This window comes from Haemaphysalis longicornis, unplaced genomic scaffold (genome assembly GCF_048455015.1).
Source record: "Haemaphysalis longicornis isolate Haplotype H1 unplaced genomic scaffold, Haemaphysalis longicornis Haplotype H1 scaffold_10, whole genome shotgun sequence".
Taxonomy (NCBI): domain Eukaryota; kingdom Metazoa; phylum Arthropoda; class Arachnida; order Ixodida; family Ixodidae; genus Haemaphysalis; species Haemaphysalis longicornis.
The window spans coordinates 119,265,525-119,279,439 of NW_027526204.1; the positions used below are offsets into that span (position 1 = coordinate 119,265,525).

At 48.7% G+C, this 13,915-nt stretch overlaps 2 protein-coding genes across 2 annotated transcripts; both read left to right on the forward strand.

Moving 5' to 3' along the window:
* Positions 1–172: 172 nt before the first annotated feature.
* On the forward strand, positions 173–2,311 carry LOC144159187 (omega-amidase NIT2-like). The gene is made up of 2 exons (XM_077690518.1): positions 173–867; positions 1,974–2,311. Exons 1-2 carry the CDS (start codon positions 262–264, stop codon positions 2,202–2,204), a joined length of 837 nt encoding a protein of 278 aa, XP_077546644.1. The 5' UTR covers positions 173–261; the 3' UTR covers positions 2,205–2,311.
* Positions 2,312–6,277: 3,966 nt separating this feature from the next.
* LOC144159185 (aminopeptidase N-like) lies at positions 6,278–9,187 on the forward strand. The gene has a single exon (XM_077690516.1). The coding sequence runs from the start codon at positions 6,278–6,280 to the stop codon at positions 9,185–9,187; it is 2,910 nt and encodes a 969-aa protein (XP_077546642.1).
* The last annotated feature ends 4,728 nt before the right edge of the window (positions 9,188–13,915 follow it).

Consider the following 13,915-nt stretch of genomic DNA (forward strand, 5'->3'; position numbering starts at 1 on the left):
CTCGGACCACCAGCTTCAGCTGGCCAGGGAAGCCCTCCAGTGCTCGAAGGTGGGGTTGGGAAGTGGGGAAAAATCTGGGGTGCGTTGGCAGGAATGTCCAGTTTGTCGCCAACCCTTGGCTTGGGTGTTTGGCAGTTCATGAGAATGATCATTGTCACCATCATGACTACCAGTATTAGCATCATTGTGAATGACCACCGCTTTCAATAGCTTGCGTGTAAGGTACAAACAGGTACGGCAGTAAGCGAGGAAGTGATAACTATGGCTTGCAGCAAAATTCGCGTCGCCCTGATCCAGTACATCGTCAAGGCTAAAAAGAGCGACAATCTGGCCACGGCCAGAATCAAAGTCGAGCAGGCTGCCGCGAACGGCGCAAAGATCGTCTGTTTGCCAGAGTGCTTCGGCTTCCCGTTCGGCGTTCAGTACTTCTCAGTGAACGCCGAACCCGTTCCCGGCGACACCAGCGCCATGCTGGCCGAGACGGCCAAGAAACACGGCGTCTACCTCGTCGGCGGTTCCATGGCCGAGGTCGAGGGAGGAAAACTGTACAACACCTGCCTCGTCTACGGACCGGACGGCAGTTTAATCGCGAAACATCGCAAGGTTCACCTCTTCGACGTCGACATTCCGGGAAAAATGACCTTCCAGGAGTCGGCCAGCTTCGCCGCGGGCAACGCGCTGACGACCTTCGACACTCCTGGTCTCAAGGTGGGCCTTGGGATCTGCTACGACCTTCGCTTCGCCCCCATGGCTCAGATCTACGCTCAGCGAGGCTGCAAGCTGCTGGTCTACCCAAGCGCATTCAGCATTCCCACCGGTTCGATGCACTGGGAGCTGCTACAACGGATCAGGGCAGTCGACAACCAGGTTCGCTGGCCCAAAATAGTGGCAGTGTTGCACCTCGCAGTCCGTTTACCAATCAGTAACGTAGTGTTTGTGACAGGTGTGAAGTTTAGGGCGCACCATTTACCCTAAACATGCCTTTTCCTAGACAGAAGCGCAATATTGATCCAGGTCCAAGTGAACGTTGAAGGGACACTGAATTGTAGATGCAAGTTGGCTTCAATAAGTAGATTATCTGGAGGGCTGCAAACAGAAATGTACCCCTTGCGGCACGTTGAAATTGATGTTGATTGAAGTTGACATTGTAGGGACACTGAATTGTAGGAGCAATTTGGCTTCAATAAGCAGATTATCTAGAATGCTGTAAACGGAAATGTACCGCTGGCGGCAGCAGAAGTTCCATATTGACGTTGAAATTGACAAAATCGTGAAATCGCAAAATCATGCAAAAAGAAGGCCAATTCGCCCTACCCTTCCGCAAGTGACCGCTATAGCTACGCATTCACTAAGTATAAGGAGTGCTTAGGTTTCTTGCGTTCTTTTTCTGGGGTGAAATTGCCAGTGCTTCGGTATTACTAGAAGTAACTTCAAGACAAACATGCCAGGCCTAACGATCGTAAAGTATGTCGTATTACTGAGACAGCAAATCTCCAGCAGGGGTGGTGATACCAGCCCAGCTACCCTGGCAAGGCGTAATGAGGACGTCCTAAAATATGCACACTGTCAGCTTTAAGGAAGGGGGCACACGGCAGCATTTATATTCACTCCAGAAGTCAATACCAGCAGTACACGCAGTGATCTTTTTAAGTGCTGCTTTTAGTACACAAGATAGCAAAGGTGGCGAAATCGACCAGACGCTAGATGGCACTACGTGCGCAACTTGGGGGCTCTTTTCGTGGTCTGTACGATTGAATTTTTAAGGAACCTACAAAGCAACGTAGGCATCCACTTGTATTTCAAATTTGGCGCCATTTTGCGTGCCTTTTAATACTCTGTACGCAAAACACGTCGCCGCTCGCAGTGCTTAGTTGCTCATACCCTACCAGCGCAGTTCTTACATCTGCACCCAGTAAAACTTGACCTGTGAGTGAGCACTTTCTTACGATCTAATGGCGCTTTTCACTATCAAGGTGTACGTGGCCACGACGTCTCCGGCGACAGATCGACGTGCTCCGGTGCCCGCCTGGGGTCACACCATGATGGTCGATCCCATGGGAAAAGTCGTCGCCTCAGCCGGACACGAAGAAGGCACGGTTATCGCTGACGTCGACCTCGACTATCTGCAGGCCGTCAGGAACCAGATACCGGTCACTAGACAGATGAGGAGTGACCTCTACAGTGTAGTCAGTCGCAAGAGCTGAAAGGATGCATGGGCAATGCACTCACGGAGGGTGATATGTGGATTTGGTTTATTACCTTAGGCATAGCGGTATTACAACAGCTGCTTTTCGGTGGATTTGTCGAATTGTTTTGGCCAGAATAAAAAAATAATAAAAAAATGATTGCTTTATTTATGAATTGATTTACCCAGATGTTTCCTTTTTCGTTCAAAATGAGCCTAACCAAGAAAGTTTGACGTAGTTTGACTTTAAAGGTTTAGGCTTCGTACGCAAGAAGGACTAATCAAAGCTGCAATGTTTCGGTGTCTTTCATCTAGAAACTGCAAAATTTCAATCTAGAACCAGTTTTCACTTATTTTTTATTTTGTTTGCAGGATTTCCCGTAATGCCATGCAAATCTTTCTGTCTTCTCGTTAATTTCTTTTTGTTTTAACAGCAGAGCTTTTTATGCTCCTAGTTCTGCCGTATAACGCAACCAGAAAAAAAAATACCAAGAAAAAATACCGAGCGCACGTGAGCGTGGTGAGGAGCGCCCGGCGTCGGCCAGCTCTACCTTCGAGAACATTCTGCCCTGCGTTCAAGGCGTGACCTCTCGCATGCTCTTCTACACTCCAGTTCACGTGCGTTCGGGCCTGAAGCGGGGAGCACAGGCGGAGAGATCGCGCTACAGGCGCCGAGTTCGCGAAGCCGCTTGTAGCAGAGTCTAGCGCGTGGAGAGATGTGAAAGGCTGCTGACGAAGCGATACGGGCTTGCCAGTCATGGAGAACTTTCGGCGGAAAGTTCCTAAATCCATGTCAGGTGCAACAGCCGGGTTCCCGACGAAGGGAGAGGGGTTGCCAGGTCTGCTATTTCTCCAACCACGCACCAGTAGTCACAGCTGCGCCATTTTTTTTGTGAGCTACACTGGCCGAGGTTGAGCAGTTCCGCGTGGCTCCTGCAGAGCCGTGCTGCGCATGCGCGAGGAGCAGTGACGGCATACGGCGCACAGAACGTTGCTCGCTGTCCGGCGTCTCTCACACACCCCACGCGACCAGCGTCTTCGCCGACCTCCGTTCCGCACGTGGCGGCCCGGTCCCCTTGATGATCATGCGAGGGGTGGCCAGGTGTGCAACCGATGGCTCGTGCGTCGCAGCAACACCGGCGTGCGCCTGTGGAGCCAGCTTAGCTCTAGGGCGATTTCTGACGCTGTGCCGGAGCCCCTTGATAAATATACATGTGTCACATAATGCGTATACCGTGTTTGTGTCATTGAAGCAGCAGTAAGCATGATAATCAAGCTAATTCTAGACAACCAGGAAAGCTAAAAATAACCAGCTGAACCTTAGCTCACGCTACGTATATCCTGGCGTAACCAAGCTAAGCCACTGCTAATTTTTTTGCAAGCACGTTCCTTCAGCAATTGCTTTTTTAGCGGCCACACGCCCTGTGATAACGATGGCCGCTGGTCGCCCGGCACGTTGGGCGGCAATGTCCATTGCGAGAGAGTTCTCAGCAGAGTCCTTCAATGCTTGAAGGAATCTGGTTCTGAGTCACACTTGGCTTGAATAATGCAGCAGCGGCGGCAGCTGCCACCCGACGCGAGTATAGAATTCCTGAATATATACGGCTCCCGTACGGGAGCACCAGAAGCCGAGCGCGTTCTCTCTCGGCATAGCAGTAGCAGTAAAGCGGCCTTCAGCAGGCAAATTTGTCATTATCCAGTATGATAGGGAGGGCGAAATCTGCAATGACGGTGAGTGGTTGTCTCGCCGAAGTATTCTGTTGTGCGCTTTAATGGAAAGGAACGCCTGTGACCAGCGGGGGAAGAAGGGAAGGGGGGCTCAGTTCGTGGAGGTCGTCTTACGAGGGCTTTCTTAAAAATCATGTAGGCCACGTTCAAATTGCCCGTACTAGGCCGCTTTTCGTGGCAGAAATGATTAATGTCGCAGCCGGTGTCGTGTGGATTCGCTTGGCACGCTGAAGGAAAAAAAAGGTGGAGAAGGAAAATGATTTACGCGAACCCAGTGAGTGCGTTGTGGCCTTCGGCTTGGAAGCATGTGTTAAAGACACGTACTGAGAACTACGGGAGTAATTCTATTATTACAATTGCAGAAGGAGCTATTAGGCTGGTGTCAGAATGCTGTTCCGGTAAATCTGTTATTTTCTCGGGGACGTGACGCGGGTGTGTGCCAAGTTATAGTAACCGAAAGAAAAAGGCTCGAAAGAAAAAAAAAAAGGATAATGATAATAATTAAGGGACACGTTCGTCAAATGGCGTAATAATTTTTTTCGCGATCATGATATCGCAAAAGATGCCTAGACGTCTTCGTAATTTTGGGGATTTCGAAATGGGAGAAACAGAATTGAGCGTTAGCTTCAGACGCACTGGGTTAAGACAGGATTGCCAAATGCTCCTACTGTGTTCAAATGCCTCGCCCAGGGCAAGTTCTGGCAGACTGCGCACGCCTCTCCAGGGAAGGCTTGACGGCTTCCTCTCAGTATTGCAGGCGCAATGCTCTGGTATTGGAAAGGTTGATCCAGTTAGTCGTTCGTTAACGGTGTGGGGGGATCACTGGCAAGGGTGGGTACTCGGCCACTCGAAGGGGAGATCACGGCCAAGAGACAATTACTATATGGCGTGCCTTTAACTTCCTGGCCCATCTCATGCGTTGATGAAGACCATGGACGCAAAAAACTGCTTTAGCTAATGCCATCCCATGTGCCGATGAGCTGATAATTACCATAAATAATGATTAGCCTGTTGACCATCTGCAAGAAAGTCGATAGTTACCTACCGACCCATGAAGCTAGCATGCTACACTGCGTTTTCTCCGCAACATTCAAGATGGTGGTGGTAATGACGCACCTACTGAGGTACACCGTGAACGTACTACAAATGACGTCCTGGTAGCATTGGGAGACTGTGATGCTTAGTACAGACCCGGAAATTCAACTCTGGGCCATACAGGTGGCCGAAGACGCCGCCAGGGCCCAAGGAATCTTGGACGCCGTCTGAGGGGGGAACTACTGAAGAGGACTCCGCCTTCCTTCTTCACCATCCCCGTATTGGGAAAAATAAGAGTTGTTCAATCACTCTTGACAATGTTGCGCAAGCAGTCAAAACAATTATGGAACGTTTTGTTGTAGATTCGACCTTGGTATGCTAGCCAGTTTCATTTGGTTCCTTTTCATGAATCCTGGTTGTTCCCGCAGATGTTTGCATTATTCCTAATTATGCAGCGTTGTCCACTACAGGTCGGTAAGTACCCGCTACTCTGTGGGTAGCTATGCTTAAGTGTATACGCACCACTTTCTTTGTTTCGACCCTTCTAGTGGCAGTGCAGTAAAAGCAGAATATGAATTACAAGCACCGCCATATGTCATTTTTGGCTTAGGAGAGAAGAACACGACTAATTTTAATTGCGATTTGCAGTTACTTCTCCCCTTGATAGTTTTCATAAATCTCGGTTTTTAGGACGAGCGTCGACGTCACTCCAAGACCACCGAGGGGTTATCCAAGGCCCTTCCAGGTCCTACGATTTTAACGTGGTCAAAAATTACGGGCTGATCTGTTGCAGACTCGTCACAAGGCCGTCAGTCCAGGTATGCCCCTTTGACCAACGCGCTGACAGGAGGGCTAAATGTGGCACCAAGCCCTTTCGTAGGCAGACCTTTTGTTTGGTACATACATCTTTCCCTTTCATCTCGCATGCTTCTGAGAGTTTGGTCACAAAACGTTGCTATTTTTTACTAATATAAAGGGCGGAGGCTAGGACGCTAAAGGCTGCACCCCTCGCTTTATTTTTGCGCGCAAGTCACGGATGATTAGCCAATATCACTCGGAAACCCATGCCGACAGAATCAGTGCGTTCTTTCCAGGTGCATTATCCGTGTCTGAGACAGCTCGGCGACCTCATCTTGTCCCTTCAGCCTGTCCCAGAAAACTTAGGGTCATTAATCTTAGCGCTCAGCGTGGAAGGACTAAAACTGAGATTCCTGGCATCATCGCTATCATCTACTATCATTGCTCTCATCACTAACATGGTACGGCTCGCACACTGAGCTGAGCCAAGCGCAGCCAAGATGGCAGAAGAGAACGACGACATGAAATGAAATGCAGAGGCAGAGTCAAACGCTCCTCGAGGGGCTCCTACCGGAGCCGCGACCTCCACCCACGGAACCCCGGCGGAGGTTCCTGGACTGGCTGCCGTTCGGACTTTCGGGCTCCGCGCAGTCGTCCACAAACAGTGCGGACCACGAGGTGCGAAACTTCGTCCTGTTCGCCTGCCTCGTTAGTTTCGTGCTCCTCATGTCGTTCCTAGCCGTGCCGAACCGGCTAAAGAATAAAAACTCAACGTCGTCAATCCACCCGTCGGTACTGGGCATCGACTCCGCTCTTTCCCAGGGAAGAATCTCTTCGCAGACCGAGCAGAAGACCACGCTTCCGGGCAACGTGGTACCCGTTCACTATGACCTCGAGCTGAACGTGAGCGACTTTGAAGTCGGAGGATACTACGACGGCAAGGTCAACGTAGTGATCGACTGCGTCGAGAAGGGATCCACGTCCATAACGGCCCACGCGTTGAACATCACTGTGCACGAGGCCAACATCAGTACGTACTCGGGAACGCAGCAGATCAGCCACGTGGTCATCAGGCAGCGCGCTTCTCAGCCCGAACTCGTAGACACTGTGGTGTTCGACCTCGGCTTCGAGCTCGTCAGCGGCACGGTGTACAATCTTACGGCCACTTTCAGCGGAAAGTTTCGCGCCGACAACGCTGGTCTAGTGGTCAGAAATTACACCAGAGAAGGTGGCAAGGTGACCAAGGTTATGGCAGCCCACTTGCTCTATGGCAAAGCGAGGTATGCCTTTCCCTGCTTCGACGAGCCTAGTCTTAAGGCGACCTTCAACTTGTCTATCGTGAGGAACAAAAATTACGAATCCCTCTCGACTTGGGACCTAAAGAACACCACGGCAGTGAGCGAAGAAAGACGCAGGGACTTTTTCGATATGTCTGTGCCAATCTCTCCCTCCCAGCTATCCTTTGCGGTGTTCACCGGACTCGAAGCTATCAACGACGGCTACTCGAAACTGTACGGCATCCGTTACGACGTCCCCTACCTCGAAATGGCTCTCAAGTCTTTCGTGAAAATGTTCGGCTTTATGGGCCGCCTGTTGAGGGTACCGCTGCCGTTTGAAAAGATCCACATCGTCGCCATTCCCGATGTAAGGGAGAGCATCTCTCCAGACTGGGGTCTGATAATCATTGGTGCTCCCGCCGTGGCTTATGATGAAGAGTCCGGCAATGCTGACAGGCGAGAGGCGGTGCTGACGAGGCTGGCCCACGTAGTCGTCCACCAATGGTTTGGGAACCTCGTCTCTTCTCGACAGTGGGAAGACATCTGGCTTTTCGAAGGTCTCGCTTTCGTCTTTCAGCGCCTCATGCTCAGGGATCTGTTCAAGTCCGAGGTGTCCGACAGCCTCCTTGCAAGACGCGTCGCCGAAGTTTTGCAGGCTGAGGACAACAAAAGGATGCTGCCAAGACCCCGAAGGTGGATTCCCGGGATCTGCGACCATCCGCTCATGCGTAAAGCTGAGATGGTGATGGACGTCGTCCTACAGAGCTTCACCGTCGAGGAATTCGTGTCGTCAGTAGCCGCCTTCCTGAACAGAACGCGCTACAGATCTACGGGAATCAAGGAGTTTCTCCTGGCATTTAGGCTCGAGAACGGCTCCTCCGACATAGCGGACAAGTTGGAGACGTGGGTGAACAACGTCGGGTATCCTCTCGTCACAGTGAGAAACTACGCCCACAAGCCTGGGTTAAAACGGCTGTCCCAAAGTTCAATTTGTCACGGCAGCACCAAGTGCTTTAACCAGACATGGCAGATTCCGTTGCATTACACTGTCTACAAAAATTCTGGCAATATCACGGAAGGTAAGCTCTGGTTGCTGCAGTCTGATCTTAACTTCTTTATCAACGCCACCAACGATGAGCTTGTGCTGTTTAACAGCAAGGGCTTAGGCTTCTACAGGGTGAACTACGAACCGACTGAATGGACTTCCATAATCAATGCGCTGCACAACGCCAGTTACCTGGATGCCAGTACAAGAATACGCGTTTTGGACGACATCTTTAAGTTAGCTGACGCGGGAGTGAACTCGTTCGGAAATTTCTTCAAGGCTGCCGCTATCCTGAAGAATGAGCAGGACCACAACGTCTGGGCAGCGTACAGCAGCATTGCGTCTAGGCTAGACGCCCTGCTACTTCAGAGCGAGCTCGAGAAACCCTGGCAGTCATTCAACCACAAGTTACTGCAGGACTTCGTTGGACGAATCATAAAGGGCTCGTACAACACTTCCAAGGCGTTTCAAAGACACATCATGGAGCGGGCGTGCTGGTACGGGGAACCACAGTGCCTTCAGCTCGCGCGAGAAGTGCTGAACAGTTACATGACCGGTCCAGGGAAGACTATCATTGGACTGCCGCTAGCGGACGGAAAACTACTGTGCGCCGGTATACAGCACGGATCCGTAGAGCTATGGGACATGCTTTGGTCCAAGCTGTTCTCCGCCTTTATACCAGGGCACATGCCGGTTCCACTAGACGCGGTGCTCCAGGGTCTCAGCTGCACCCAGGACCGGCAGCGGCTGTGGAAACTGCTCAACGAGACGACAGTGTCATCCCTACTGAAGGAGCACAGCACTTTCGTGATGCACAACGTGGCGACCTCGAAGATCTCCAGTGACGTGATGCTGGAGTATCTGCTCTCAAAGTGGCAGACGGTGGATACCAACTACACGGGCAAGATTGAAAGGGATGTTCGCGACGCGCTTTTCAGCATTGTCGCCCAGAATGCCAAGACGACCCATGAGGTTAGCCTCCTCACAGCGGCCCTGGCGAGCACGATAAACAGCCGACTTCTGTCAGAAGCCTACACGATTGCGGTTGAACAGCGAAAGCATTACACGACCTGGCACAGAAACCACGATTCGGAGCTCGTCAAGGCCTTCGCGGCCTGAGGCTGCCGTGTGAGACTGCGCGCAACCAGTTTTGCAAGAGAACTTATTAAAGCAGGTTTACGTCGTCTGTAAAGTCAATGAAACTCAAAGAGCCAAATGTTGCTTTAAGTGGCAAGCACATCAGTTGAGCCATACTGTCCGGTCCGGTTTCGCGACTAATCACGAAAAGTTCTGGGGTGCCCCGCTAGTGTCTTCGCTAAGTTAAAATCTAAAATAATAAGGTTTCTTTGGTTTATACTAAAACCTTCAATGAGTGGTCTTGCAATGCTCAGACATGATCAGGTACCGTGTACGTGAAACACCTTGTAACGACATCATTGTACAGCAATTTTAGAGCGAGTTGGAAACAAAAAATACACATGTGCTTCAAACGACATAAACGAAGGTGAAAGTATACACTGCAATAATTCATCACTCCTATTTTGAAGAACGACGACTACATTCTTGTTTTAAGCCATGAAAGCCGTCCACATGTAAGATATCGATCATAACTTCATTTACTTAAAATCCCTCTCGAAGAAATTGAGAGATGGAGTGTAATGTTTGTAGCGCAAGTTTTTTTTTTTTCATGCCGCATCTTGCAGCAACTATCCCACCTTATTTAGTACGCTTGTTCAATTAAAGTGTCCCAGGAAGTTTTGCCGCAGTGCTACCATTCCAGGAAAAAACGTTGTTCCACATGAATATCGCGGCCATAAAGTAGTTGTGCTCCTTACTCAAAAATTTGAATAAATTTCGTGGAAAATAATGGGATGGCTTGGAAGCGCACCGCTTGTGTCGCTAAATGAGCTATAGGAAAGGAAGCTAAAATGATAGCAAAGGAAGTTAAGCCTGAATAAATTGTTTTTAGTTTTAATTTTATGTCATCATTGTTTTCCGGCAGTGCGTAGAAACCTCTTTTCTGGAAGTGAGCTTTCAGGGAAAAGGAAACGGTACTGGCATTTACGCAGCGGATTAGTTCAATGGTTTTATGTGTTTTTGCACTCGATTTGAACGTTTTAAGTTTGAAGCTCGAATCACCGCTTAAGTGGTCCTCAATGTTTTTGCATTTTTTGTGTAGTGTGTACATTGCGTTTCCCCCTTCGGCTCACTCGGTGGGTCTAATTGCCCCTAGGAATTGCTATACAGACATCAACTGATTATTTGTGTGCCTTTTTTCCGCAAGGGTGCTTTCCGCAGTCTTTATATTCTGTCATGCTTGAGATGCCTCTGCCCAAAAAACGTTAAGGGATAGCAAGGCGGGGAAGACGTTTGTGTTTAATTTACTCATTTACGTAACTTTTGCTTCTCTAGGCACTGATGGGTTTTGTGCCCTTACATTCCAGTAACGTTCTATAGATACGTTATTGAACTTTAAAACATTTCCCGTGGCTACCCAAGTCTTACAGCAGTTCTGTGGCGCTAGGAACTGCTTCCTAGCGCCACGGAACTGCTGTAAGATTTAGATAGCCTTAGAAGACTAAGGGCGATTTACAATAAATCCCTGTAAAACCACTGCTATACATACGAGTCATTATTTGAAATCGGCTAGCTTATAAACTATAACTTCTATAAGGGTAATAGCTAAGATTCAAAGCGATTGAACTATTCACGGACCCTAAGTATAGCTTGGGACCACTGCTATACGAATAAACAGTTGAAATAGGAAAGCTTATAAACTGTAACTTTTTCAGACCATAGCTAAGATTCAAAGCAATTTAATTGAGACATTCACAGACCATAGGTGTAGCTTTAAGAACACGAAACATACATGAAACATAGATTTACTGCGACTGCATTAGGCCATGAGGGGGAACGCATGAACGGGAACGGGCAATGCATACAATGTGGTCGCATTTGTGAAGGGTGGATGACGTGGTGGGAGCCGCTTGAAGAAAGGGTTCGAGGGCCTCTGGGAAGGACGAACTGATGACCAGGAGTTCAGTACAATATGTTACGTTTCCATCAGCCGGACTACTCGCTAGCTATGAAATTATAAAAGAGACCCTGCAACACTTAAATTTTTTTTTTCTAAATCTTAAATGCTTTTGGAATGTTCCCAACAGACACATTCAGTACTTGGAATAGAAGGTCACAAACTACTGCAGCCAAAAATGGCTGCTTTATGCCCATCACATAACCTAGGAAGTGGCTCAAAAGATTTTTATCTCTTTCCCGGTATTGGTGTTCTTCGAGCGCTCGAATGACGTCATTGCAGCGGTGTAGCGGCTGTTGGCCGGGTTCCTTTTAATTGCAGCAACGAACGCATTAAGTATAAACTTTAAAAAAATCGCCACAAAAGCAAATCAGAAACGGCAGGCGGATCCGCTGCGACGAGAAATCACACCGTTCCGGTCTGTACTGGCGATAACTATAGCTTCCACAATGCTTCCAGACGCAAAGGAAAGGATGAAATCGTTTATCGAAAGAGTTGCAGAGTCCCTTTAAAGTAGCCACGAAGAGAAAATACAACTTGGTTTAATTTGAAGGAACTACGATTCAGTATCTCACTCAGCTCCATTACAGCCACAAAAGATGTTTTTTTTAACGAAAAAAAAGCGAGAAGTATTTAAAAACTTTCAAATTTTGCGCCACAGTGACGTGTTATCAGCAAGAATGACGTCATACGGGCCAACAATAAAACATAATTTTCAGTGCGTTAACTGCACGTTAGCATTCAAGTGATGCGGTCAAATGGAACTAGAGGCCTCATTACAGACGTCCAGTCATGTGTCGTCGCGACAGGTCAGTTAGGCGGCCACCAATCGCACAAACAAGGTTCAGTGACGTCATAGAAAAGTTGCGGGGAATTGGCTCAGGGGTCGCGATTGCTTCACACGTTTTCTTTAATACCTCCGTTATTTGTTCGAAGATTGCGATGATATTGGTATCACTGTTATCGGGACTAAGCAGTCTTTCTTATAAACCAAACTTGTATTTTGTCTTCGTGTGGCTCCTTTAATCGTTGGTCATGGCTTCTACACTCCCAAAGTCTTTTACGAACGATCTTGGGAGCAATTAGTGTTTATTGTGAAGAAGACTTCCCCGGCCGGCTCGGACGCACACTTGGTTGCAGCTGGTGATTCACGTCTTGGAACAAGTGCACCGGCATTTCCCTTTGAAGTCGTATGGGTCGACAGTGCCTGTAAGCCAATGAAGAAAAACGCAAGGCAAAGTCGCATACCTATTAACGTGACGTACTAAAAATGTATACTTTTAGACATGGAAGTAATTTTTTGAGCCGGCGCAGCTTAGATACGGGTTCAGTAGTCAGGAGAACCATCGGCGTCCCGGTCATCACTTGGATTCCCGGACTAGGGAACCGCTCGTACTTTATGGCTCATTAAAGTTTTGTACTACTACTACTACTACTACTACTACTAGTACTACTACAAGTACTACTACTACTACTACTACTACTGCTGCTTCTGTTACTACTACTACTACTAGGCCTACTACTACTACTACTACTACTACTATTACTGCTTTTGCTGCTGCTACTACTACTACCAGCACCACCACCACTACTACTGCCACTACTACCCCTACTACTACTACCCCTACTACTACTACTACTACTACTACTACTACTACTACTACTACTACTACTACTACTCGTGTCCGCGGTGAACGCATATGAAGAAGAAAGATGATGATCATAGTGTTGTTGCAATCACGATAATGGTGTAGATAGGCTTCTCTTTGAACTGGGTGGCATATGGGACAGGGCTGGTCGCCTAGACGCACCCTCAGTAGCGCCCTTGACATGGCTCTTTTAGAACACTGCTAGTATTGCCCCCAGCAGCTGCTAAACGGGCGTCGCTGTCCGGCCGCAGTGGTCTATGGGTAAAATTGTGTTTTTTCTCGCCAATTTCTTGGCTCTGAGACCCACCGCTTGTAGTTTTCTCAAGAACCAGAAATTTTTTTTCCCTGCAGCATGTTCCCTTACGTCGATTGAACACATTCTTTCGGAAAATAAGGGCATTTTGGTGTCATTTGCCTCTGTTTAGCCCACCAACAAGATTATTAGTTCGGTGATTCTTCCAGTACGACGGGAAAGAGAGGCGCACGTGGGGCGCCTCTTATCATCTTATCTGGCTAAGTTCTTCATTATTGATAACTCAAACTGAGGCACCGATTTGTTTTTTTGATTGTACAGTTCATCTAGCTATGCCTGGGATGGCCTTGTCTCTGCTCCTTATCAGATTTTTGATGCTGCAGCATTAGACGACACGCTGACCTTGGCAGATCAAATGGCTCAAAGCCTTCCATTCCTAGCGACGCGTAGCACCCACCCGCGAGCAGCAGAGCTGCTCAAGGTTGAGTTCCATCCGTGCCTGGCGGCGCTCAAAAGTCGGCGCAGCAAAGAAGAGAGAAGGAAAATGCTACGCTAAGGAGTGTGAGAAAAAGTGGCGAGGAGCCGACCAGTATGCAGTGATATTTACGGTAACACTCAGTTAGTACTTGTTAACTATTATTTTAATTATTGCAGTTAGTCGTGTTTTTGTAACGTGAAAATTGTAGACGATCATTAGTCACACCGATATCCAGCGTTAAATTTCCGAAAATGTAATTGCCCGCCGAACTATGGGCTAGATAATTCGGTCCTCCGAACGCACGCCCATGGAGATCGGCGGCTGCAAAGCGCCGCAAAGTCATGCTCACGTATTGACGTCACACGTCAAACGTACACCGCGCGTTATCAGAGCGGAGGCGCGCTCGCGCAGCTCCACTTTAGCTCGGCCGGGA